The sequence below is a fragment of the Grampus griseus genome, assembly GCF_964374135.1.
Source record: "Grampus griseus genome assembly, chromosome: 5".
Taxonomy (NCBI): Eukaryota; Metazoa; Chordata; class Mammalia; order Artiodactyla; family Delphinidae; genus Grampus; species Grampus griseus.
This window is the reverse complement of record NC_138998.1, coordinates 32,871,348-32,894,872: the sequence shown is the minus strand read 5'-3', so window position 1 is coordinate 32,894,872 and position 23,525 is coordinate 32,871,348. Positions and strand designations below refer to the sequence as shown.

General features: G+C 35.7%; 1 protein-coding gene across 3 annotated transcripts in view; it reads right to left on the bottom strand.

Moving 5' to 3' along the window:
• TOPBP1 (DNA topoisomerase II binding protein 1) overlaps positions 1-23,525 on the bottom strand; it is a 77,322-nt gene that overhangs the window by 8,267 nt on the left and 45,530 nt on the right. For 2 of the 3 annotated variants that reach the window (XM_082655611.1, XM_082655613.1), the window contains 13 exons: positions 17,560-17,733; positions 17,358-17,467; positions 14,647-14,770; positions 13,908-14,054; positions 13,688-13,790; positions 11,906-12,098; positions 10,283-10,500; positions 9,318-9,484; positions 8,968-9,079; positions 6,932-7,095; positions 6,262-6,399; positions 3,422-3,511; positions 3,123-3,284 (listed from right to left, as the gene is read on the bottom strand). In XM_082655611.1, coding sequence (XP_082511737.1) covers positions 3,123-3,284; positions 3,422-3,511; positions 6,262-6,399; positions 6,932-7,095; positions 8,968-9,079; positions 9,318-9,484; positions 10,283-10,500; positions 11,906-12,098; positions 13,688-13,790; positions 13,908-14,054; positions 14,647-14,770; positions 17,358-17,467; positions 17,560-17,733 — 1,902 coding nt within the window. The remainder of the gene's footprint in view (positions 1-3,122; positions 3,285-3,421; positions 3,512-6,261; positions 6,400-6,931; positions 7,096-8,967; positions 9,080-9,317; positions 9,485-10,282; positions 10,501-11,905; positions 12,099-13,687; positions 13,791-13,907; positions 14,055-14,646; positions 14,771-17,357; positions 17,468-17,559; positions 17,734-23,525) is intronic. The other variant, XM_082655612.1, reaches the window with a different exon arrangement.

The window sequence follows — 23,525 nt, the reverse complement described above, 5'->3', positions numbered from 1 at the left end:
AGGTACAAATTTGTTATAAAATAAATAAGCTGTGGGAATATAATACACAGCATAATGGTTATAGTTAATAATACTGTACGGTATATTTGAAAGTTGTTAAGACTCAATTTTGGAAGTTCTTATCACAAGATTAAAGAAAATTGTAATTATGTGTGGTGATGGATGTTAACTAGACTTACTGCGTAGATCATTTCGTAAAATATACATATACTGAATCATTCATTATTTTGTACACCTGAAACTAATGTTATATGCCAATTGTATCTCAATTCAAAAAAAAAAAAAAAAAAAGGTGGCCAGACTCATCATTTAGGCAGATCAGAAGACTCCTCTTTGGATAAAAATGAAACAATTCAAGAAGCACATAAAGTTATGAATCTAGGAGAGGTGTCCAATAACTAGTTCATCCACACCATCTCACCCAGCTCAAAATGGACAAGACCCAACTATGCTCAGTACTTCTAAGCAGCTTTTTACCCCCTGTTTTTTTTTTAAGTGATATTTAAAAAAATTAATTATTTATTTTTACGTTTGGCTGTGTTGGGTCTTCATTGCTGTGTGCAGGCTTTCTCTAGTTGCGGCAAGTGGGGGCTACTCTTCATTGCGGTGCGCGGGCTTCTCATTGCAGTGGCTTCTCTTGTTGAGGAGCATGGGTTCTAGGCTCGCAGGCTTCAGTAGTTGTGGCACACTGGCTTAGTTGTTCTGCAGCATGTGGGATCTTCCTGGACCAGGGCTCGAACCTGTGTCCCCTGCACTGGCAGGCTGGTTCTTGACCACTGTGCCACCAGGGAAGTCCCTACCCCCTACTCTTAATCATGGACAGAAAACCAAGAATTACTAGATATCTGATAAATTCCTCTAACATGGAAGATAAAAACACAGATAAAGGGAAAAACACAGCTTGGTGGAAGTAGAAACTATGCAGAGATAAGAAAACTTAAAAAAAATACATCAATAAATCCTCTGAGAGCTCACAGAAGGTATTAATCAATGAAACAAGAAAACATTAAAACAATAAAATATAAATTCAAAAAATGAAAACAGGTCTAAAACATGATAGCAAAATGAAGTTGATAGAATATTGAACTGCAAGAATCTCTCAAAAAGATAAAAATAAGTGAAAAATAATAAAATCTAATATACAAATAGCAGAAGTACAGAAGGAGAGAACAGAAAGTGGGAAAAAAACCCCTCATCATTGAAATAATTCAAGATTTCCCAGAACTCAAAGATAGAAGTTACCAGACCAGAAAGGGCCCAAGTGCCCAGCATAATATAAACAGATCCTCATGAGAGTGTATCATTTTGAAATTTCATGAAACTGGGGCAAAAAGAACTTCCTAAGTAGATTACAGTTACATATAAAGGATTAAGAATCAGATGGCTTTAGACTGCTCAATGGCAATACTAGAAGCAAGGAGACAAACAATCAAAAGTCTAAGAGAAAGCAGTTTCCAACCTAGAATTTGATGCCCAGCCAAACTATCAGTCTAGTAGGAATGAGAATAGAAAAAAGAATTTCCACACATAGAAAGTCTCAATTTACCTTCCATGTGTTCCCTCTCAAGAAGTTACGAGAAGAGACCTCCATCACAATGAGACAGCAGATCAGGATGACATGCAATTCAGAAAGAGGAGATTCAACAGAAAAGAGACAAATGGTGGTGAATGGAGCTCCTGGGACGATGGCAGTGTACAGAAGTAGACAGAGGGTGACAAAGATCCCTGCAGTCACCACACCTAGTTTCTAAGCTGAAGTCAGAACACTGGGGTGAGCCTATCTCAGAGTCCTATCTGTGCTTGGCTTATCTTGGCCATGAACTTGACATGAAGCTGCTGCTCTCCCCTCCTTAGCCTGCTGCTTCACACTATAGAAGTGTTCTGTTTTGACTTACTCCAGAGAGCTAGAGATAGGCAATAATAAGCTCAGATGCAGAAATACAGAGCAGCTCACTCCCCCAATGTGTTTCTCCAGACATCTAGTATTTGACACACATTACAACGCTGAGAAAGGCAGGAACAACCGGGAAGGAGCAACAGGGAGTTCCTATGGGACTAGCAATCTTCTATTTCTTATCCTCGGCACCTGAATGACATTTTGCTATTCTTTAACCAGAACATATTTTCTATACACTCTTTTTTATGTAAAAAGAAAAAAATACCCCCAAATTATAGCACATGTACAAGTTTAACACAGCACAAGTTTAAGCAATTAATCTATGTTGGGTCCCATCTTAGACGGCAGCTGTATCCCTGAAACGATCAGAAATTTCTGGAGGGATGAGGTATGGGAAGTTCTCTACATTCCCCCAATCCCTGCCCTTTTCCCAGTGGGTAATATTTTAAAACCTCATGTCTCAACAAATAGAGATTTTTAAAAAGTTATTTAGATGTTCAAGGAGAGCTAGTACTGGTTTACTAAGTCCTAATCAATACACCCCACTGCTTTATGACAGAGGCTTTGCATGCATGTTTCAGGCACTCCTATTAAAAGCTGACCAACTTCCAAAAACAAGCAGCAACAACCACAAAGCAGGTTAGTTTTGGCTTCCCCCTACTTCTACACTAATCTGTTTGAAATCCTTTGTTTTAAGACATTTACAATCATGTGTCATATCTTGCTGATTCCTGATGGCATTTTAGGCACTCCAGTGTCAAGATTTTTCTTTGCCCATTCAAACCACCCAACATAGGCCAATTCTGAACAGGAGTATAGTGAGCCCTCCATGTAGTGTTTCATTTCCCTTACTGTCTAACACAGGTATTTACAGTGTATCGAAACAAAAGGTCAAGAAAATTTAAAAAGGACCCTTGGGTAAATGTTTCTCCTTGGACTCGCGCAATCAATTTCTGCTTTCTTTATATTCCAACATTTTAGAGGGCACTTTTAGAGGTACCCAGATTTTTATACCCATTTCATATTTAACTTCTAGGCTAAATGTTTACATAGGTTTTCATTATTTTAAAAAATAGACCGAAACTGAAAGGGGTTGAATGGGGGAGACTAACAAGAGATTAACAGTCTATGAATAACAAGCCGAGGGTTTTGTTGTGCAGTTATGTCTCTATGCATATAAGCACATTTCTGGTGGTGAGGAGGTCAAGGACAGGATCTTACAAACCTGCATAAGAAAATCAGCAATGTATTCCGTTTTCAAGCAGTACACATTCTGGGCAGCAGCTTCTGCTATATTAACTCCCAAGTCATCTGGTTTTAGTTTATTAAAGTCAGAAAAGAGATGTGTAGCTTCTTTAAATAAAGATACAGAATGACCAGGTAGCACCTAAGGAAAAAACAAAAAGCATCACAATCTATCAGTGTTTCAAAGTAGTTCAACTGTATAATCTACACATAAAGGATTACCATTTCACAAAGCACAGAAAATCAAGAATTGATCACAGCAACCTTGTCAATACAAACCTTTGCTCCTCCTGACTGAAGAAGGCGTTTGAATCCTGCTTCTCGGGACTGATCGACATGTAAAATAACCTTCCACCCACTAAATGCCCCCTACAAATAAAAAAATAATCAGTGTTGAAATTATTTGGAAAAATAAATGACAAAATAATATAAAAAATACATTATTTTCTCTGTCAATGAATAACCTTATAACCTTTACTTCTGATGAACACACTGATAACTATCTTGGTCAGAATACTCTGAAACACATAGCCACGGTGTCTGGCACACAGCAGCCCATCAATAAATACTTGAAGAATGAAGGAAAATGTTTTAATGATTTGGTAACATTAAAACAAAGCAACGTGACATTTGTTTAGTCTTTTCTACTATTTTTTTCTTAAAACTAATCAAAGGTAGAGCCTAAAGCACAGCTTCTTAGATGAGATGAAGCCTCCAGTTAATATTTCTCTTGAAAATATTTACAAATTTGAAACATAAAATATTTAAGTACAGAATTAGCAATTAACAGAAGCCTGTGGAATTACTTTAAAAGAAAGGGAATCAAGGCTAACAGGGACTTGGAGACAGCAGAGAACTCAGAATATAACACAAAAGATGATATAACTCAGGTTCTTAACCTTTTTGTGAGCCATGGACCCATTTGGAAGTCTAGTAAAACCTATGGATCTGTTCTCTAAATAACTTAAAAAAAATAACAGCTTATATTGAGATGTAATTTCCATACCATATGAATGTTTTTTAAATGTCCAAAATAAAATACAAAGTATTACAAAAGAAACCATTTTATTGAAAAGTATCAAAATGTTTCAAAATTTGTGACATAATAATAGACGTGCTTCTATATTAAACCCATCATAGGGTTGAAAATACGGTTCAGTCAAAAATGCATTAAGGGACTTCCCTGGTGATCCAGTGGTAAAGAGTCTGTCTTCAAATGAAGGGGATGCACGTTCGATCCCTGGTCAGGTCCCAGGGATCCCACATGCCGTGGGGCAACTAAGCCTGTGTGCCACAACTACTGAGCTTGCATGCCTCAACGAGAGAGCCTGCGTGCTGCAAACTACAGAGTCAACATGCTCTGGAACTCACGCGCCACAACTAGGAGCCCATGCACCCTGCGTGCCACAAATAGAGAGAAGCCCGCACGCCAATGAAGAGCCCATGCACTGCAATGAAAGATCCCATGTGCCTCAATGAAGATCTCATGTGCCACAACTAAGATCCAACACAGCCAAAAAAAAAAAAAAAAGCATTTAAATACACCTAACCTACTGAACATCATAGCTTACCAGCCCAGCCTATCTTAAATATGCTCATAACACTTATATTAGTCTGTGGTTGGGCAAAATCATCTAACACAAAGCCAATTTTATAATAAAGTGGTTGAACATCTCATGTAATTTATTGAATGCTATACTGAAAGTGAAAAACAGAACGGTTTTAAGTATATCGGTTGTTTACCCCCATGATCACGTGGCTCACTGGGAGCTGTGGCTGCTGCCTCTGCCCAGTATCACCAGAGAATACTGTACTGCATAATGCTAGCCTGAGAAAAGACCAACATTCAAAATTCAAACTATGGTTTTTATTGAATGTGTATCACTTTTGTACCATCATAAAGTCGAACCATCGCAAGTTGAGGAGGTCTGTATGTACTATTTTAAAGTTGTGCCAAACATAAACAGTATTTCAAGTTGCAATCATAATACAAGCAAAAATATCTGATTCCTGTGGGGCAAAATCATAGTACTGTTCATAGTGTTGCGATTTGTTGCCTAGACTTACAATGAAGGAAATGTTAACTTTCAATTAGAGGTTAGTAAAAATAAGGATGTATTTCTTCCCCCATCCAAAGTGTATAGCCTTCCTGGATCCCAATGTTCATTGTAGCACTATTTACAATAGCCAGGACATGGAAGCAAGCTAAATGTCCACCAACAGAGGAATGAATAAAGAAGATGTGGTACATATATATGATGGAATATTACTCAGCCATACAAAGGAACAAAATTGGGTCATTTGTAGAGACGTGGATGGACCTAGAGGCTGTCACAGAGTGAAATAAGTCAGAAAGAGAAAAACAAATACTGTATATTAACGCATATATGTGGAATCTAGAAAAATGGTATAGATGAACTTATTTGCAAAGCAGAGAGACACAGATGTGGAGAATAAACGTATGGATACCAGTGGGGGGAAGGGAGGGGGTGGGATGGATTGGGAGACTGGGATTGACATATATACAGTACTATGTATAAAATAGATAACTAATGAGAACAGAATGTATAGCACAGGGACCTCTTAGTGCTCTGTGGTGACCTAAATGGGAAGGAAATACAAGGAAGAGGGGATATATGTATACATGTGGCTGATTCACTTTGCTGTACAGCAGAAACTAACACAACATTGTAAAGTAACTATACTCCAATAAAAGACAAAACAAAACAAAACAAAAACAAAGTGTATATAGCCTTCCTGAATTTGATCTATAAAACTCCTTTGGGAGAGTCTGTGGACCCCAAGTTGAGAAGCCCTGAAGCTGGATGCTAGAAAGACTCTTTGGAAGAAATACAGTATGGGTCAGATTTTACACATATAAATGATTTTTAAGAGAGCTATCAACATTATATATATCTTACTGCTGATCATAATTAGAAGAATTAGGAATCAACACTAAGCTCAATTTAGAATGTCCAAATTAAGTATATCAATCAAGTGATAAAAGACAAACAGAATTATTCTTATTTTATCAAGCACATTCTCTGAAAAAAAAAATCTGGACTAGTCATGACATCGAATGCCATTTATACTACCTACATAATTATATACGTTAATACCTCAATAATGCCTGATTCTTGTCTTTGCTGGATTTTCTTCCTCCATCTCATCGCTGCAAGTGCTAGTTTTCGTTGCTGTACACTGATTCCAGTCAAAACATCAAGTATGGAACTACTTCCCCATTCATAGTCTTCTTCCTAGAGAATTAGTCCAACAAACTTTTGAGTTCATAGAATATGTCCTCAAAGAATCCACAATCTAATAAGAGTTACAAGCTATACATTCCATTCCTCTAAATACAGAGGATACTAAGTAAGCATCAGTTTATGAGCATGGAGGAAATGTAGATTAATTTGGCTTCGTATGAAAGTCAAGTATATCTGGCTTTTAATTAGAAATCAGAAGAATATTGCATACATTTCTAAGAAACTATATCTTAGCAATTGGTAATAGATTATTGGGCTTCACCTACTGTAAGATGAACTTCACAGAAGGACATGGTCTCAAAAGAGGTATGTATTAACAGCTTGATTACCTGTCTACACAGGCGAGATCCCTGAATGATCTTGATTGAAAACGTCAAAAAGTACACGATAGATATTACTGCAATGGTCAGTTAGGAACCAAAATATTTCAAATAATTAGCTTAATATTTTATGTGCTGGAATCAGTTATTAAGACCTTTACTTTTAAAGAAAAACAACCCTTCACATGAATTTGCATACACACCAGCATGAAGCGCCCAGCAGTCCTGCAAGCTTCAAGGTAGGAGCGATGGAGCACCCACTTCCCAGCTGCCACTGAAGCTAAATACTTCTCGTTTCGAAGTGGATGTCCCACAACAATGTGTGTACAGTTGGGATCAAAGCACTGCTTCTCAATCACTAATCCACCTTGATTAGAAAAAATATAGGTATTTTATTGATTCTTAAATTTTCCTGCGGGAAAATGTACCTCAACTATGCAGAGGAATTATTTATAAACAAAATGTACCAATAAACAAACCCCCTAACATACTTTACATATATTTTTTAATAAAATAATGTTTATTATGAAAATTTAAACTCCAACAGTAGATAAAACAGTAAAATGAACCCCCATACACTGGCTACCATACACTGGCTAAGATTATCAAAATTTCACCATCCTTACTTCAAACTACCCCGTTTTTTGCTTAACCATTTTAAAGCAAATACCAGATATCATTTTAATTTATCCCTATGTATTCAGTATGCATCTCTAAAATACATGGAAATTTTCTCATACAGCTACAATGCCACTATCAGATCTAATATAATTAACAAAAATTCTTTGCTCTCTCAATACTAAATCCTTGTTCAAAGGGGGAAACTATTTCTTCTGCTTTTAGTGGAAATAAGGTCAGCAGACCCACACAGAAGCTTGGGAGGAAAACACTAGGTAAATAGAGATGAAGAAGGTGGGAGCTGAACCCTTTTTCAGATATGTATTATGAAGTCTGACTTTGAGGACAGAAGAAGGCATAAGTAAATGTAAGCTTATGTAAAGCATGGCTTTTGATTACACTTTAGAGGTTAGGCAGAGTATCAAGAACTTTCTAAGATTTCAACAAAACAATGGAACTCCACTCATGCTTTACAGATGACTCTAATAATAGCAACAAGACTTTTTGAGCACTTACTATATACATGCCAGGGACTGTTGAAAGTTGAAAGTATTAACTCATTTAATCCTCACAACTCTATGAACGCACTATTGTTATGTGCAATTTGCACATGAGGACACAGGTACAGAGTAACTCACCCAGAATCACAGTGACAAAAGAATAGGTAAAAATTCCATTCCTAATATCAATATCTAACTCTACATAACAAATTTATTCTGTGACCAACAGAATAAATAGTTCTCCACATCCTTAAAAGGATAGCACTAAATGACATTTAATCTTTTCTTGATGATTCAGGGCCACTATTAAAAACAACCATTATTTCTTAATGTTTTCTCTAGGTCAAGTTGTCATATTAAGTTCTTCCCAGTAATGTTCTTAACTCTATAGGGCTGCTTTGTTCAATACAGTAGCCACTAGCCACATGTGGCTACTGAACACCTGAAGCACAGCCAGTCCAAGTTGAGATGTGCTGTACGTGTAAAATATATCCCAGATTTCAAAGACTTAGTAAGAAAAAAAGGTAAATTATCTCACTGATATTTTATACTAATTACACATTGAATATAATATTTTGCATATACTAGGTTAAATAAAATATATATTTAAAATTAATTTCACCTCTTTCTTTCCACTCTTTAAAATGTAGCTCCTAGAAAGTTTACCTTCCTAGTATGCTGCTTTCAGAATGGTGTCAGATGGAGAGCCTGACAACTAGTGGAATAAGAATGTCACATGAGGAGGAGCTCCTGTCTGGATGTCACTGTACCTTCAACTTCATAAAAATGTAGTTTTAATCATATTTTAAGTCTATAATTCCATTGATTTTGTCCAAGGTTTCAACAATGAACAAATGCTCAAAGCAGCATAAGATTCTTAAACCTTAATGGTTGGTTTCAATTTAAATCTTTAAATCCTATGACCCAGTGACTTTAGATTTAGATTAGAGCTTTATAAAATCAAAGTTCTACTGGTGACTCAGTGTATGGCCTGAGGCAAGTTACCCATCTTTTTAATCTCAATTTCCACAACTTACAAATGATATCAATAATTAGCTACATTTGACTTCCAAATAAGGTTACTATATGGGACATTTTTGACCTAAGTAAAATACTTGTACCTAGTTTTTCAATCAGATGACAATAATCAATACGTTCTTGAGGATTCAGAGATGACAACTGAAATATGTACTGTTTTTTTAAGTCTTCATGAGTCTCCTCTATCGTTATAATCTGGAATGGAAGAGTTTATTTTAGAAAAAATTAACATTAAAAAGTTATCAGGCCTATGTTCTTTTATAGTGACATTTTACTTAGTCTTCTGAGTTATCAAATATAGAAATAATAATAGAGTGCAAAGAAATGCAGTTTTCAACATTCGATGAACCCTTGATATTGATATCAATAAATTCTGAATGCAGCATAAGAGCAATATCCAAAAGCCTTATCACCAAACTAAGGATAAACGAACCTTTTCTCTAGGGTGTGGAGCCACAGGTGGGTTGGCTAGGGGGAAGGCAATACTGGGGGCTTGAGGCGTAGGGATCAGGTGGCTGTCTTTTATTGGAGTTTCCAGTTCTTCAGAGATCGGGTGTTTTGGGGCTTCAGTCACACATATGTTCTCAGGATCACAGACAGCTGAGGGCAATAAAATGCTGCAGTGTGATGTTATCCAAATACGACTAAGAACAAAGTCTAGGAAATATTCTCATCTGTCTTAGCCAAGATGAAATTAAACACAAATTCTGGAATGTAAAGAGTACATGCAAAAAAAGTAACCTATTTCTAGAGCTTATAATTAAATGCAATTAGTTAGCTTTAAAAGGGCAAATGGCTTCTCTGTGGGTTTGCCTAACCCTTTCTTTAAGTACCATGCTCTCACCAGTAAAATGTAAACAAAATTTTAAAAGTGAGAGCAATTCTACACCTGAAGAAAATCAGAAGCAGAGATAAATCTATATATCTAGTATAGAGATATAATCATGTGAAAGAGAAAGGGGGGGAAAATGACCAATGATGAGAGATGGGAAGTATTTTGTTTTCAAGGTAAAGTCCAAGGAAGTTGGATAGGGAATCCAGAAAGAAACACATACAACTCCAAATGTAGGTATGTGCTGGGTGGAATTCAGAAGAAGACTTAAATGTAACTAAGATGACTGGAAGAAAAACCAAGCATTAACTACACAACGCAAAAAGGACTGGAAAAATGTACAGGGAAAAAAATGCCTAACCCTAAATTTCCAAATTTAAGAATCAAAATATATTTTTCAATTTACCCAAATCTAAGGTTTGGGTTTAAACTTAAAACATCTAGTGAGTTTTTCATTTGCATGTACAATTCAGAGAACCACAGTAACCACAGGTGCTTATCTGTTTATTGTCAAGAGGTCAACATGTACCTAATACAAACAACTAAATAGATTTCTTTCTCATTACCCTGTTCAGCAATTTCTGAATCATGTAAAGGCTCCTGGGGAGAATCCTCCAATTTTTTAACATCAGCCTGAAGCTCAGAGTATTGTGTGGGACAACTAGGCCACTGCAAATTGCTGGCAAGTCTTGCTCTCTCTTCCCTGGCTGTAGGGTCATCCCAAATGATCTGTTCATTTTGGGAGGGCTCTGTGTTGACATCAGGTACTGTTTGACGAGATTGCCTAAGGAATAAAAGTCACAATTTTAGTAACGGATAGCCATAACAAAATCCCACTCATAAATTCTGTAAGTCTTGTAAATTGGTGGTTCACCTTTATATGTCCACCATCTAGCACATAGTAAGCACTTGAAAATACTTATTGAATAAGTGAACTTCGGGAAATTTTTAATTTTTAAAATGTTTCTCCCAGAAACTTATCTGTTTTACCTAGAAAATGAAACACATATTTTGACTGAATGTCCATATATTTAAAACTTCAAAGGGGGAGTTTACTGTCAAGAAATTTTAAAAAATTCTAAATGATTACTGCTTTTAAAAAGGGATTTCTCTTAATTATATAGGCTTAGGGTAACATGGTAATGTTTAGAAACCTGGTTACTTTGCTGACCAGTCAATAGTGGTATTTTTATCACTGGAAATAGTAAGAACTATAATTACACAGGAAGTGTACTATCTACAGGCTGCCTTAAAAGCAGGTCCTTTTGGCTACTGGTAACCAAACCTCCCAGAGTCTAGGTAGAACAGTCTTACAGTGAACTACGGTGAAACATGTTTTTATGGTATAACTGTAACAATTCCACTGGAAAGTACATAGAATTCCAATATCTTCCTTCACTGTGTATACTGAATATTTCAATTCCATATATATATGGAATCTTAGTAAAAATAATTTGCCAAAGCTGATGGTACTCCCAAAGTGTTCATTTGCCTCAAATACAAGGAAGATGGCCTTTTATTCTCAGAGCTTATTTATTTACTCTGACTTTGACACAAGATTTAGGCCCTCTAAAATGATAAAACATGATCTGGTCTATTAAACAAAAAACCATTTTTGCTCAGTACTCAGATAAAAGAAATAGCCTCATGAAATATACAGTTAATGTAGATAAATGCACAGTTAAATTAATTCAAGATATAAGTACCATAATTCATCAATCAGAGATTTTTCTATCAAGGAAAAGATGAAGTTATTCTACTGAACTTAAGTCACATCACACTAAGATCTGTAATCACCTTCCCTAGAAGACAGATTTATAAAGAGAATACAAAACACATGTAGTTCCAATAAGAAGTAACTGCTTAAATATATATATACACACATATATATGCACTTACTGTTTAATACCAATATTATTTAATTCTAATATTAAGAACTGAGGGGACTATCCATTGAATCCATTTCAAACAAGGCAAACTGGATCTTAAAATCATTTCTTTCTCAGGGGAGGTAATAAAATGTATTACTCATGCCTCACAGGAAGCAGTTGCTTCGTATGGAATTAACCTCTGCTTCCTGTCCCCAAGTAAGAATTCTAGAACTGCCTGGAACAAGAGAAGGAAGAAGGAAAAGTTAGGAAGGAAGGGAGGAAGGAAAAGCTATTCTGCCACCAGCGACAGGTACGGACCTCAGTGCCTCTAGGACTCTACTTCGTCCGCTGCGGGCAGAGCGAGCGCTGTCAGGGGTTGAAGAGGCACTGTTACAACCACTTCTTGAAAGGGAAGTCCTCTGCCCTTGGGGTTTCACTAGTGAAGTTGCAGACATTATCTCCTGCAGCTGCTTTTGAAAGTTCTCTCTCATCTCCAAGGTCTGTGTCAGAGCTTGAAACAAACACAAATACACCAATCAAGGGAAGTTTCTCCTTTCTATCACACCCTATTCACATTAACTATTTTGTCTAGATTTGGTTGAACATAAATTTATTAACTTGACATTTATCAGATACTTACTATAGGCTATAGTAATGTACTAAGACTATGAATCCTGCAGAACATAAAGGCAACCCTTACTACGAGGACTGTAGAGGAAATAATCAGGAAGCCCTTTGCAGACACTGTGCTAAGACCCACAGTCGTCATCCTTTTGTAGAGCTCCCTGCCTGCTTCTGACCCTCTCATGTTCTGTACTACACCAAGGTACATTACAGTCATTTATGATTTTCCCCTATGGTCCTCAAAAACACAGACCACAACATACTTATCTTTGGTTTCCTTGTAGACTAAACATTGAAGTAGGTACTAAATAAAGATTTTTGGAATGAACAGAGTGGGACTAACTAAACAGGTAAATCATAGACAGGGAAAGCTATGGTAGGGTGAGAAAAATAGAAAATATTAATCCATTAAAAAGAGGACACCTATAGATATAAGGTTATTCAATGCTGTACTCTTTATAACAGCAAGAAATTAGAAATAAACTACATTCCCATCAACAAAGAACTGGCTAAATAAAGTGGGCCATTCATACTGTGAATACTATACAGTTGCCAAAAAAAGGGAAAATGACTGAAAAAGATCCTATGTACTAATAAAGACACTCCACAGGTAGAACTGCTAAATAAAAAGATCAGGATCAAAGTATAAAACAGAATATACAATAGTCAGTATTTACGCATTTTTTTAAAAGTGGGGAAGGAGAAAACTTATTTATTTATTTTTGGCTGTGTTGGGCCTTCATTGCCGCGCACGGGCTTTCTCTAGTTGTGGCGAGCGGGGGCTACTCTTTGTTGTGGTGCACGGGCTTCTCATTGCGGTGCCTTCTCTTGTTGCGGAGCACGGGCTCTAGGTGTGCAGGCTTCAGTAGCTGTGGCACACAGGCTTAGCTGCTCTGCGGCATGTGGGATCTTCCCGGACCAGGGCTCGAACCCATGTCCCCTGCATTAGCAGGTGGATTCTTAACCACTGCACCACCAGGGAAGTCCCAGAAAACATGTTTGATTGTACGCATGAAACAGCTCTAGAAGGCTCCATAAGAAAATAACATCAGAAGGGTGGGAGAAACTTTTCACACCTCCTTCTGCACCTTTAAAACCATGTGAATTTATGTTAAAATATATTGTGCACATAATAAAACTTTTTGAAAGTCACTGAAAGGAACTGAACCAAAGGACAAATGTTTAAAAAATTACCAACTCCACCTACCTTTAATAGAATAGGGCTGTGTCACACTAACTCTGTAAAATACCTAGTTCCACACATTTCACAGGTTTCACACTAAAATCACTTAAAGCTTTGTTAACTATTACTTAATGATTGGCATGGAACCTCAATTCAGTCCTCAAATATATGCTTTACTTGTATTCAGCAACATAGAAAAAAACTTTTATTTGTCCATCTGATGCAAAGGAAGCATTCCATATTAAAGATACATATTTATAAATTTTTTTTGTTTGTAATTTGAAATATTTTACCTCCTTTAGAGTCATTCCTGCCATTTCCATTTGATGTTGCTGGTTCTTTATTATTGGTAGTCATACTGTCTATATCATTTTCTTCTACAGGCAAATGATCTGGCTATTGAAGGAGAAAAATTACCATTTCTCAAACCAAGCCCAGTATAAGGTTTCATAGCAGTATATGATTGTACATTCAGCTTAAAGAGGGGGTAAATGTATCATCGATATCATCTACCTCATCATCCTTCGTTGTCAAATCAGCTGAGAGTAGTCGGTTATTACAAAGTCTGCCATCTTGCACTGCACTGATATCCAAGCTCATTTTGGGATTATAAGTATGTGGATAAAGAGATTCAGGAAGATGTTTATACTCTTGGGCACACTGCAATACAATGGTGTGCTTTAAAACAGGACTGAAAAAAAATCTTAGCAAATAAGTGATGTTAAGTAGAATAAAGACAGCCAATACATTATGTTTTAAGATGGCAAGAATCCACAAAATTAAAGTTTTGAAAAGTAGTTGACACTTAAAAATCCCATCAAATGACAAACTGTCCTCACTTTTTAAATGTCATGTCCACTAAAGTATAAAATCTAATTCTATTTCTATGCTTTTGCCAAGGTATCTATCACATTCCAGGCAATACCCAGAAAGAAAAGGAAAGGGAAGAAGAGGAAAGAAAAGAAGCTGTATTGCCATGCTAAATTAATTCTCCTCAAATTATTATAAAATTTTCTTTCATACCATTTTTAATTAGCAAAAAGAATCAGAGACTCTGAAAGAGTACCCATTAAAGACTCGTTAAGCATTTAAGGATTAAAGATCTTAATTTTTTGATGCCAAAGATATGAAATGTGTAATTAACTAAGGTTATCGAACTTGTTTACATACAAAGAAATGGGTTTGTGCCTTGAAATACTGTTTACATGCATTTTCATTTAACAGGGAGGGGAGGGAAAAAAGTATGGCTTACTTCTAAAAGCCAGTGCTCTGACACAATGTGTATTCCTCTCTCTTTTACAGATTTATACTCCCGATTAGTGTCATTTGGTCTCCCTTGATAAATGAAATGAGTCACTGTCTCATCAAAACTCCACCTGAAACAAGCAAACACACACAAAAATGAATACCTGAGAGAAATAACTACATTTGTTTAACATGATCATTACTGTCTATAAACAGAATACTCTGACCTTCTCAAAACTTTCAAGAACCAGAGTAACCAAAAAACACTAAATGACAGGCTCCACTTTCATTGTCAAATTTTATACATATATCTCTAGGTATATAAATGCAGAGACATATTTAGAAGGATATTCTTGAAAATATTACTTTCCTTTGTATACTTTTCTAAATTTTCAATTTTCTTTTATAATATCATTTTATAAAGGTGATATAACAATAAAAGTATTTTCAAGTTAATGAAATGGCAAAGCATCCAATCTGTCTTCCAGTTGTTGGCAGTCACTATTCACTGTACATTTGCTCTGTGCCCCATAACACACTGTACTTTACATAGCATTATTTCATCCATTCCTCACAACAATCCTAAAACAATGTATTATTTTACTCATTTAACAGATAAGAAAACTGAAGGGCATGGTTAAAGTAACCTGTTCAAGGATATTCAGTGAATAAGAGGTAGAGCCAGTTTTGACTTCAAAACTCACACTCTTAGCTATTACATTATGCTCCTGATTTCTTTCCATTTAATATTTTCTTGATTATTTTAGGAAAATAATCTAAAAAAGTAAAATATGTCATCCTTCAAAAGATCAAGTAAAAACCAAGGAGGAAATAAAAAGTGTAATTCTAAATGTAATCACCAAAATAAAGGGAGGTTTCTCTTTATGGATACCTAACATACTTCCCATTTCCTAATTAAGAAATATCTCTGAACGTGTTTTTTTTTTTTTTTTTTTTGCCACGTCGCTCGGCTTGCGGGATCTCAGTTCTCCGACCAGGGACTGAATCCTGGCCACAGCAGTGAACGCCCAGAATCCTAACCACTAGACCACCAGGGAACTCCTATTTCTGAACTTTTTAAATAGCCAAGTTAAACAAATTAAGAAGGAATATTCCCTCCTAAATTATATTATAAACATTCTATTTCTCACTGTCCATGTGTCCTTAGAAATAATAGTGAAAAACCCCCTGCTAATTGAATTGCCAGTCTTTCTAATAATTGTTTCTATTTCTGCTGTGAGGTAAAACAGTAAAATGTAAATAAATTATCAAGATAATTCAAAAAAAAAAGGAATATCTTTTGCCTGAATCATCTTGGTTTACTACTATCTGACTCCACTGTGATAATACAAAAACTGTGCCTTTTAGTCCTTCAAGAACAGACCATCAATGGTTATAGACAGTAGATGGAGATAGATCAGGAGTTGGCAAATTTTTTCTTTCTTTCTTTCCTTTTTTTTTGGCTGCACTGCATAGCATGCAGGATCCTAGTTCCCCGACCAGGGATGGAACCTGTACCCCCAGTAGTGGAAGTGCAGTCTTAACCACTAGACCACCAGGGAATTCCCAGGACTGGCATTTTAAATCTTATAGAAACACAAGTCATATATGTTCCTTTTAAATCTTACATCAAGTCCACATCCAAATGGAATACTGAAGGAAGCATTCAATTTTGACAAATATGAATACTCTCATAGGGCTACTGTGAGAATGAAATGAGATAATACTTGCCTCATACTAAGCCCTCAGCAACTAGTAATATAAATATAATAGTAATTATATAACATTAGACAATTACATAATAATTATTATAGAATAATATGTCTATAAAATAGACAATACAAATAATAGTTATAATAAGTAAGAAACCTTTACCCTTCGACAATAGATGAATTAAACACTAAGGTGCTTATAACTATCACAGACCCATTTTATTTTTACATTCTCCTGATCTAATTTCTTTATCAAAAAGAAAGATAACTGAAATGACTTACCAAAGGGAAAGATAAAGCTAATCATGTTCCTCAAACTGTTTGTTACTTGTAAAACCAATCATTGTGCTATCTATGAATGGCTGAAAACAGGTGATCAAGAAAGCAAGCTCCACAGACAATGGAGGAATACAATCAATTCAGGATTGGCCGGAATAGGCAAGGGTCTCTCATTCCCTGATACTGATGCCATTTATGCTAGAGACCTGTCTCTAGTTTGGCTGTCAGGTTGAGAGTGGATCTGATAAACTATGCCTCCAGAGTAGTAAAAATGATAGAAATTCAAACATGCTCAAAAAGACACTTTTAATTCAGGAGTGCTGCAGTACTTAGTACTACTTACAGAAAGGTTCTAATTTGAAAATCACTAAGAAACATGCTTAATGTCAGACCTAAATGTATTACTAGACTATAAACTCCTTGAAGACAAGGATTTTTTTCTAGATTATACTCATTCATGGATCCCAAGTTTTTAGAATAGTGAGTGGCACAAAGTAAGTTCTCATGTATTTGTTAAACATGCCCTAAAAACATACTTGTAAGAGTGAATTGATATGGGAGAGAATATTTTAAAAGGATGTGCTAAATTAAAAATCAATTGGAGAGATTTTGTAGATAATATGACAAACTAAAAGTCAAAATAATGTTTTTTGTAGATGCTCACAACAGTTTTAGGTTTCCCTATAAATTTAGGCCGTACCACCAAACAGAAAGATGAACCAACTACCTGTAGTCTGCACCTAGAGAGGCTGCAATCCCATTTAGTTCACTCTGCTTCTTACTGAGTTTTTTACTAACACATACCACTACCTTGTGAAGTGGCTTTGGAGCTTCTTCCTGCCCATGGAAAATAAAAGAAACAGATCAACGATTATTGTTTTAAGTGTTTTTTATCTAAAACTTCCTTATAATGAGAGATTTAATTCTACCTTTTCTGACTGGGCATCTTTCAGTTGAGGGCTGGCAGAAAGAGCGACAGTATTTCGAGAGCTATTTGCCAAAGCAAGTTTCAAGTTTCTGACAATGACTTCTGAGAGTGGTGTACTCAGTTTCCTTTTCTGCTGGCTGGGACCTCCTGGAGTTTCCAAGGCTGCAAGTGCATCCTGTATGTATGGAGGGGGAGAGGGAGAAAGGAAGAGAGGAAAAGGAGAAGAAAAGGAGAGAGAAAGGAAGAAGAGGGGAGAGAAGGGAAGAGAGAGAGGTAAACAGAAAAAGGAAAAAGGGAGAAAAAAGAGGTAAAGAGAGAAAGGGAATAATCCTCAATATTAACTGGATTATAGTTTTAACCTCCTCCAGTTTTCCTCTAAACAACAATAAAAAGACTGAACTAGTATCTATTATGAAGAAAAGAAATTTCATACTGTCCAGCAAATTAGTTCAAAGAGACTGACAAGTTTACATTTTCAGCAGCACTTACCACATTTGTCTGATCTTAGAGTTGAAGTTGGTTAAAATTAATGATACCAAAAAACAAAATAAATGAACAAGTAAACAAACAAAACACACAGACGGAAACAAGTAAGCAAGGATGGATATAAATAAGACATGAACTATAAAGAAGGTTAAAAAGTTAGATTGAGCTGAGAATTGTGAAAAATCTTCAAAGGTACAAAATGTATTCCTGTTCCCAAGCCACCCACAATTCCCTCGTGAGCAGAGGCCACTGCTGTCCAGGGCTTGTGCTCATTCTCTTTCCCATCTACATAGTATTCCATGTATACAGCAGTAAGTATTTAACCAGTGCTCAACTGATGAATATTTAGATTAACAATCATTTGCCAGTATAACAATGTAGTGAATAACCTTGTACACACACATTTTGTACACACAAGAGTAAAGGGAACCATTTAAGCAAAATGTGCGCACCAACACTGACATTCTCATGAGCAAAGCATTAGTGTTTCCCAACATGCTTGACAGCACAGTGGGTAATCAGATTTTTCTTTTTTGCCAATCTGATAGGTTAAAAAATATATCTGCATGCTTTAATTTTCCATCCTCTTATAGTGAATGAGATTAAACATCTTCATGCATGTATAGTTTTCCATCCTCTTATACTGAATGAGATTAAACACCTTCATGCATGTATAATATTTCTATTCAATTTTTTGTGACAGATATCTCTTCCTATCCTTCGCTTATTTTCCCATTAGGTTATTAGTCTTTTTAAAATATCCACTTGCCTAAATATATCTGTATATATTTTTATGCACATATATACCCACTATGATATACACATATTTGTTCCCAATTTGTCATTTGTCAAATTTTTGCCATGGAGAATTTTTTTTAAAACAAATACTTTTATTGCATATTTATAAAATCTGCATAGTTGAATGTAGAGAATTTTTTAATGCTGTCAAATTCATATGAATCTTTTATTTCTTTTGGTATTATGTTATAGTTAGAAAGGCCTTCCTCACAATGGAATTATTTAAAAACAAACTCACTCTCTCATGGCCTGTTCTAGTATTTTTATGCCTTCCTTTCTTGTACTTAAGTATCGGATCCTCTGAAATTCATTCTGATGTAAGGTTTGAGGTTTTATCCTAACTGTTTTCTCAGATGGCTACCCAGTTGTCTGATTTGAATGTCCCCTTAGTCATATAATGCATTCTTCTATCTATGGGGTGTAATTTTCTGCATTGATTTGATTATTCATGTAACAATAACACACTGCTTCAATTACTGAAGCTCTATAAGATGTTTTAATAATTAGTAGGGCTAGTGCCTTCCCTTAATTATTCTTTTCAGAATTTTTATACTATTTCTGCTTACATTTTTAATAGGATCTATATTATCTTTTTAGATCTTTAGGATGTTTAATCTTTTTTTTGAGAACATGGTAAGGCTTTCTATTTGCAAAAGTTTTTTTTTTTAAATTTCTCTGCAGCATTTAAAAGAATTCTTCATATACAAAAGAAATCAGAGCTCCCACACCATGTCTACCCGCCTTCTGAACCTATGCCATGAGCACTGCTTTCCTTCTGGTACTTTCCCCCCCTTAAACATTAGATCCCAACTCCTCTCACTAATTCTCCCCTCTCATCTGCACCATCAACTGGATCTCTACTGATCCATCACATTGGCATAGTTATTTCTTCCATTATAAAAACAAAACAACCTTCTTTTGATCATACTTTGCCCTACAGCTAGCACCCCATTTCTTGATTCCCCTTTACAGTAAGACTCCTCAAACGCATAGTTTATAGTCAATGTCCCGAACTCTTCCCACATTCCTGTAGGAACCCACTTGCTTCCACCGCCACAATGTCACAATAACCCTTATTGTTAAGATCACCAGCGTCCACAATGCCAAATCCCGTGGTCAACTTTCTATTCTCACCTTTGTTGATCTTTCAGCAGCATCTGACATAGTGAACTACTCCTTCCTCAATACTTTCTTACTTGGTCTCTAAGACAATCTCTAGGCTTTCTCTTCCCTCACTGGTGGCTCCTCTCAGTCTCCTTTGCTGTTTCCTTCTCTAAATGTGAGCCCCTATGGGTGTTCCTTAGACCTTTTCTCTTTTCTTCTTCTGCTCTCTTGGCATCTCTTCCTATATGGCTTTAAATATTACCTACAAACTCGGATCTCCAAATTTCTTTCTCTAGCCCAGACCACTCACCATTCCTCAAACTCCAGGCTTTATGTGTAACTGCCTATCTGACAAAGTACTTAGATGTCTAACAGGCATCTCAAACTTTATGTGTCCAAAACACGAGCTCTTGATCTTTAGGCTCCAATCCCAAAGCATTCTATTCAACTCAGTTGACTGGCAGCTCCATTTTTCTAATCTCAGACCAAAATTCAGAGAAGCCAAATTCTAAACATTTAAAAACTCACCATGTATTAGGGAAAATTGATTGAGAATGATCAATATCTACACATATCCTTGTAAAACTATTAGACTTTAAAAATAAAAGAAAAATCCACATGGCTTTCAGGCAAAAGGAAATAATTTACAAAGACAACATAATTAGATTGGCATTACAATTTTCAAAAACAACATACATAAAAGCAAGGTAGGGCTTCCCTGGTGGCACAGTGGTTGAGAGTCCGCCTGCCGACACAGGGGACATGGGTTCGTGCCCCGGTCTGGGAAGATCCCACATGCTGCGGAGCGGCTGGGCCCGTGAGCCATGGCTGCTGAGCCTGTGCGTCCGGAGCCTGTGCTCCACAACGGGAGAGGCCACAACAGTGAGAGGTCCGCATATCGCAAAAAAAAAAAAAAAAAAAAAAAAAAAGCAAGGTAGCAGTGGACCAGCATTTTCAGGAAACTCAAGGGAAAAAAAAAAAAAAGCAAACCAAGAATAGTACATCTGAACAATTTGTTGAAGAATCAAGGCCTTAGTAAAAGTTTTAAAGGTGCAGAACTTCATTCCTACCAAAAGAGGACAGGGAAGCTTCACAAAGGACAGACAGTGAGCATTTCATATATTTAAATGCAGAGTTAAGATTAAAACAAGGGTGAGGGCCATGGGTTGAAGAATATATAAACATTTTATTTTCTGACAAAGTAGACAAATGTAACTAAAAATAGTGGAAGAGAGAAAAGGTGGAAACAGGATAAGATCATTGACTGCAATAGAAGCAGTAAGCAGGGGATCTAGACATAATTTAAAACTGTCAAATAAAAGGTTAAGAAGGGGGATTAAGAACACTATAAGAAACCATGAGGCTAAAACAAACACTTTCCTAAATACCAAAAGGAAAAAAAAAACACAAAGAGGACACAATAAGTGAAGAAACATATAATAAAAATATATAAAACATAATCACAAAGCAATTACAATATAATATATGACAGAAATGAGACCAAATACAATATAAGTCATATTAAATGTGAATGTGCTTAACCTGCCTAACTGAAACATTTTCAAAATGGCTCAAAAAGCAAACCCAACTCTAGGCTGTATACAGGAGACCTACTTAAAACACAGCAATCCAAAAAGGCTAAAAATGAAGGAATGCACAGATTTATAAGGGAAATGAAAACAGTAAGAGAGAAGCGATTGAAATCCTGATACCAAAGTACACTTCAAGCCAAAAGCATTAAATGAGACAAAGGACATATTCCTACTTACATAACAGTTATGAATATCTATGCACTAAGTAATACTGCAATTATCTATTCAAAACAAAAACCACATCAGATGCAGGGAGAAATTAAAAACACACCAATATTAGGAAACTTGAAAATACCACTTAGTATAAGAAGAGTTAAATGAACAAAAAATAGTAAAGGATATAAAAGATCTAAACAATATAATCAATATGTCAGACTTTTATCTATAGAGAGAAAACCCTGATAAAGAATATATCTTATCAAAGAATGTTCTCAAAAATCAAAGAATGTTCTCAAAAACTGCTCATATATCAGGGTACAAAGAAAAGATCAGTAAGTTCTGTGAAGTAGAAATATTACAAACAAAAGTCTGATCACAATGCAATAAAACTAGAAATTAAAAATGAAACAAACAAAATCCTTCCATCTGGAAATTAATGAAAACTCTACATATCTGAGTAAAAGGTTATATGAGTATTCCTTATACTATTTTTATTTTGCAACTTCTTGTAAGTTAGGAATTATTTCCAAGTATAATATTAAAAAAAAAAAACTTATAATACTTCTTTGGCAAGGATGGGGAAACTGGGTGCTCAATACACTATTGGTGGAAGTATAAACTGGTACAACCATTTGGACAGCCTGTCAGTCTCTACTGAAGGTGAAAGATGACCCAGCGATTTCACTTCTAGGTATATACCAAAAAGCAAAGCATGTATACATATTCCAAGAGACATGCACAAGAATGTTCATAGTAGTCCTATTTGTAAGAGCAAAAAACTAGTAACCACCTAAATGCCCATCAACAGTAGACTGAATATGTAAATTGTGATATATCCATATACTGGATTATTACACAGTAATAAAATCAATGAATTATAGAGATAGCAACATGGACAAATCTTCTAAATGAAGGTTGAACAAAAATAGACAGACTCATAATACATGTTATGATTCCACCTATTTAAAAGTGAAAAACAAGCATAACAAAGCTAGTGGTAGAAGTCAGGAGTATTACCTTTGGGGAGGAAGGAGGAAGAAGTGATGGGAAGGGGGGACTTGAGGAAGATTCTATAGAATTGGCAATGATCTCTTTCTGAATATGTATTGTGTCTTCCCAACTGTTAACACTAATGTTTCATTTATCAGCACATTTGTTGTACTTTTCTGGATGTGTGTCAATTAAAAATTAAGTTAAATAAGGGGCGCTTTTTATTGTGAGGGCTAATGTATGTTCAATTTTGTGACCCATATGGAATCATGGGCCCTTCTGTTTTCAGAGAAAAAATTCAAAATACCATATTACATCAATTTGAAGAACCACTGATTATAAGATGAAGAACTATTTTATATATCACAAAAGACAGAGAGAGAGAGACACTGCTAAATACACTATGACTAAACAATGAAACCTTTAAATGTGTTTTGTACCTTCACTGAGACTATTTCTATTTCAGAACCATCAGCTTTTCACTGCAAGGTAGAAGAATGGTCTCAATGACTAGAAATATTTCTACTATCTTCTTGTCTCCTAATATTATTTCATTTACTATTCAAAGAGTCTATGAGCTTTGAGACCTTGGAAATCATCTAGATATGCTCCATGATTTTACAGACGGGGATAATGAAACCCAAAGAGGTTGACTCGCCTTAAAAGGCTGCAAGAGGAAAAGCAGAGGCCTGACTCTAGATCTTGCAGTTCCCAAACCAGTGGTTTTCCTCTACTTCTTAAGGCACAAGGAACAGTGTTAATCACAGCACAAAATGTTACTTCAGAAGAAATTTGATCAAAGATTTAGCTTGGAGAAAACTGTCCCGGGTATCAATTT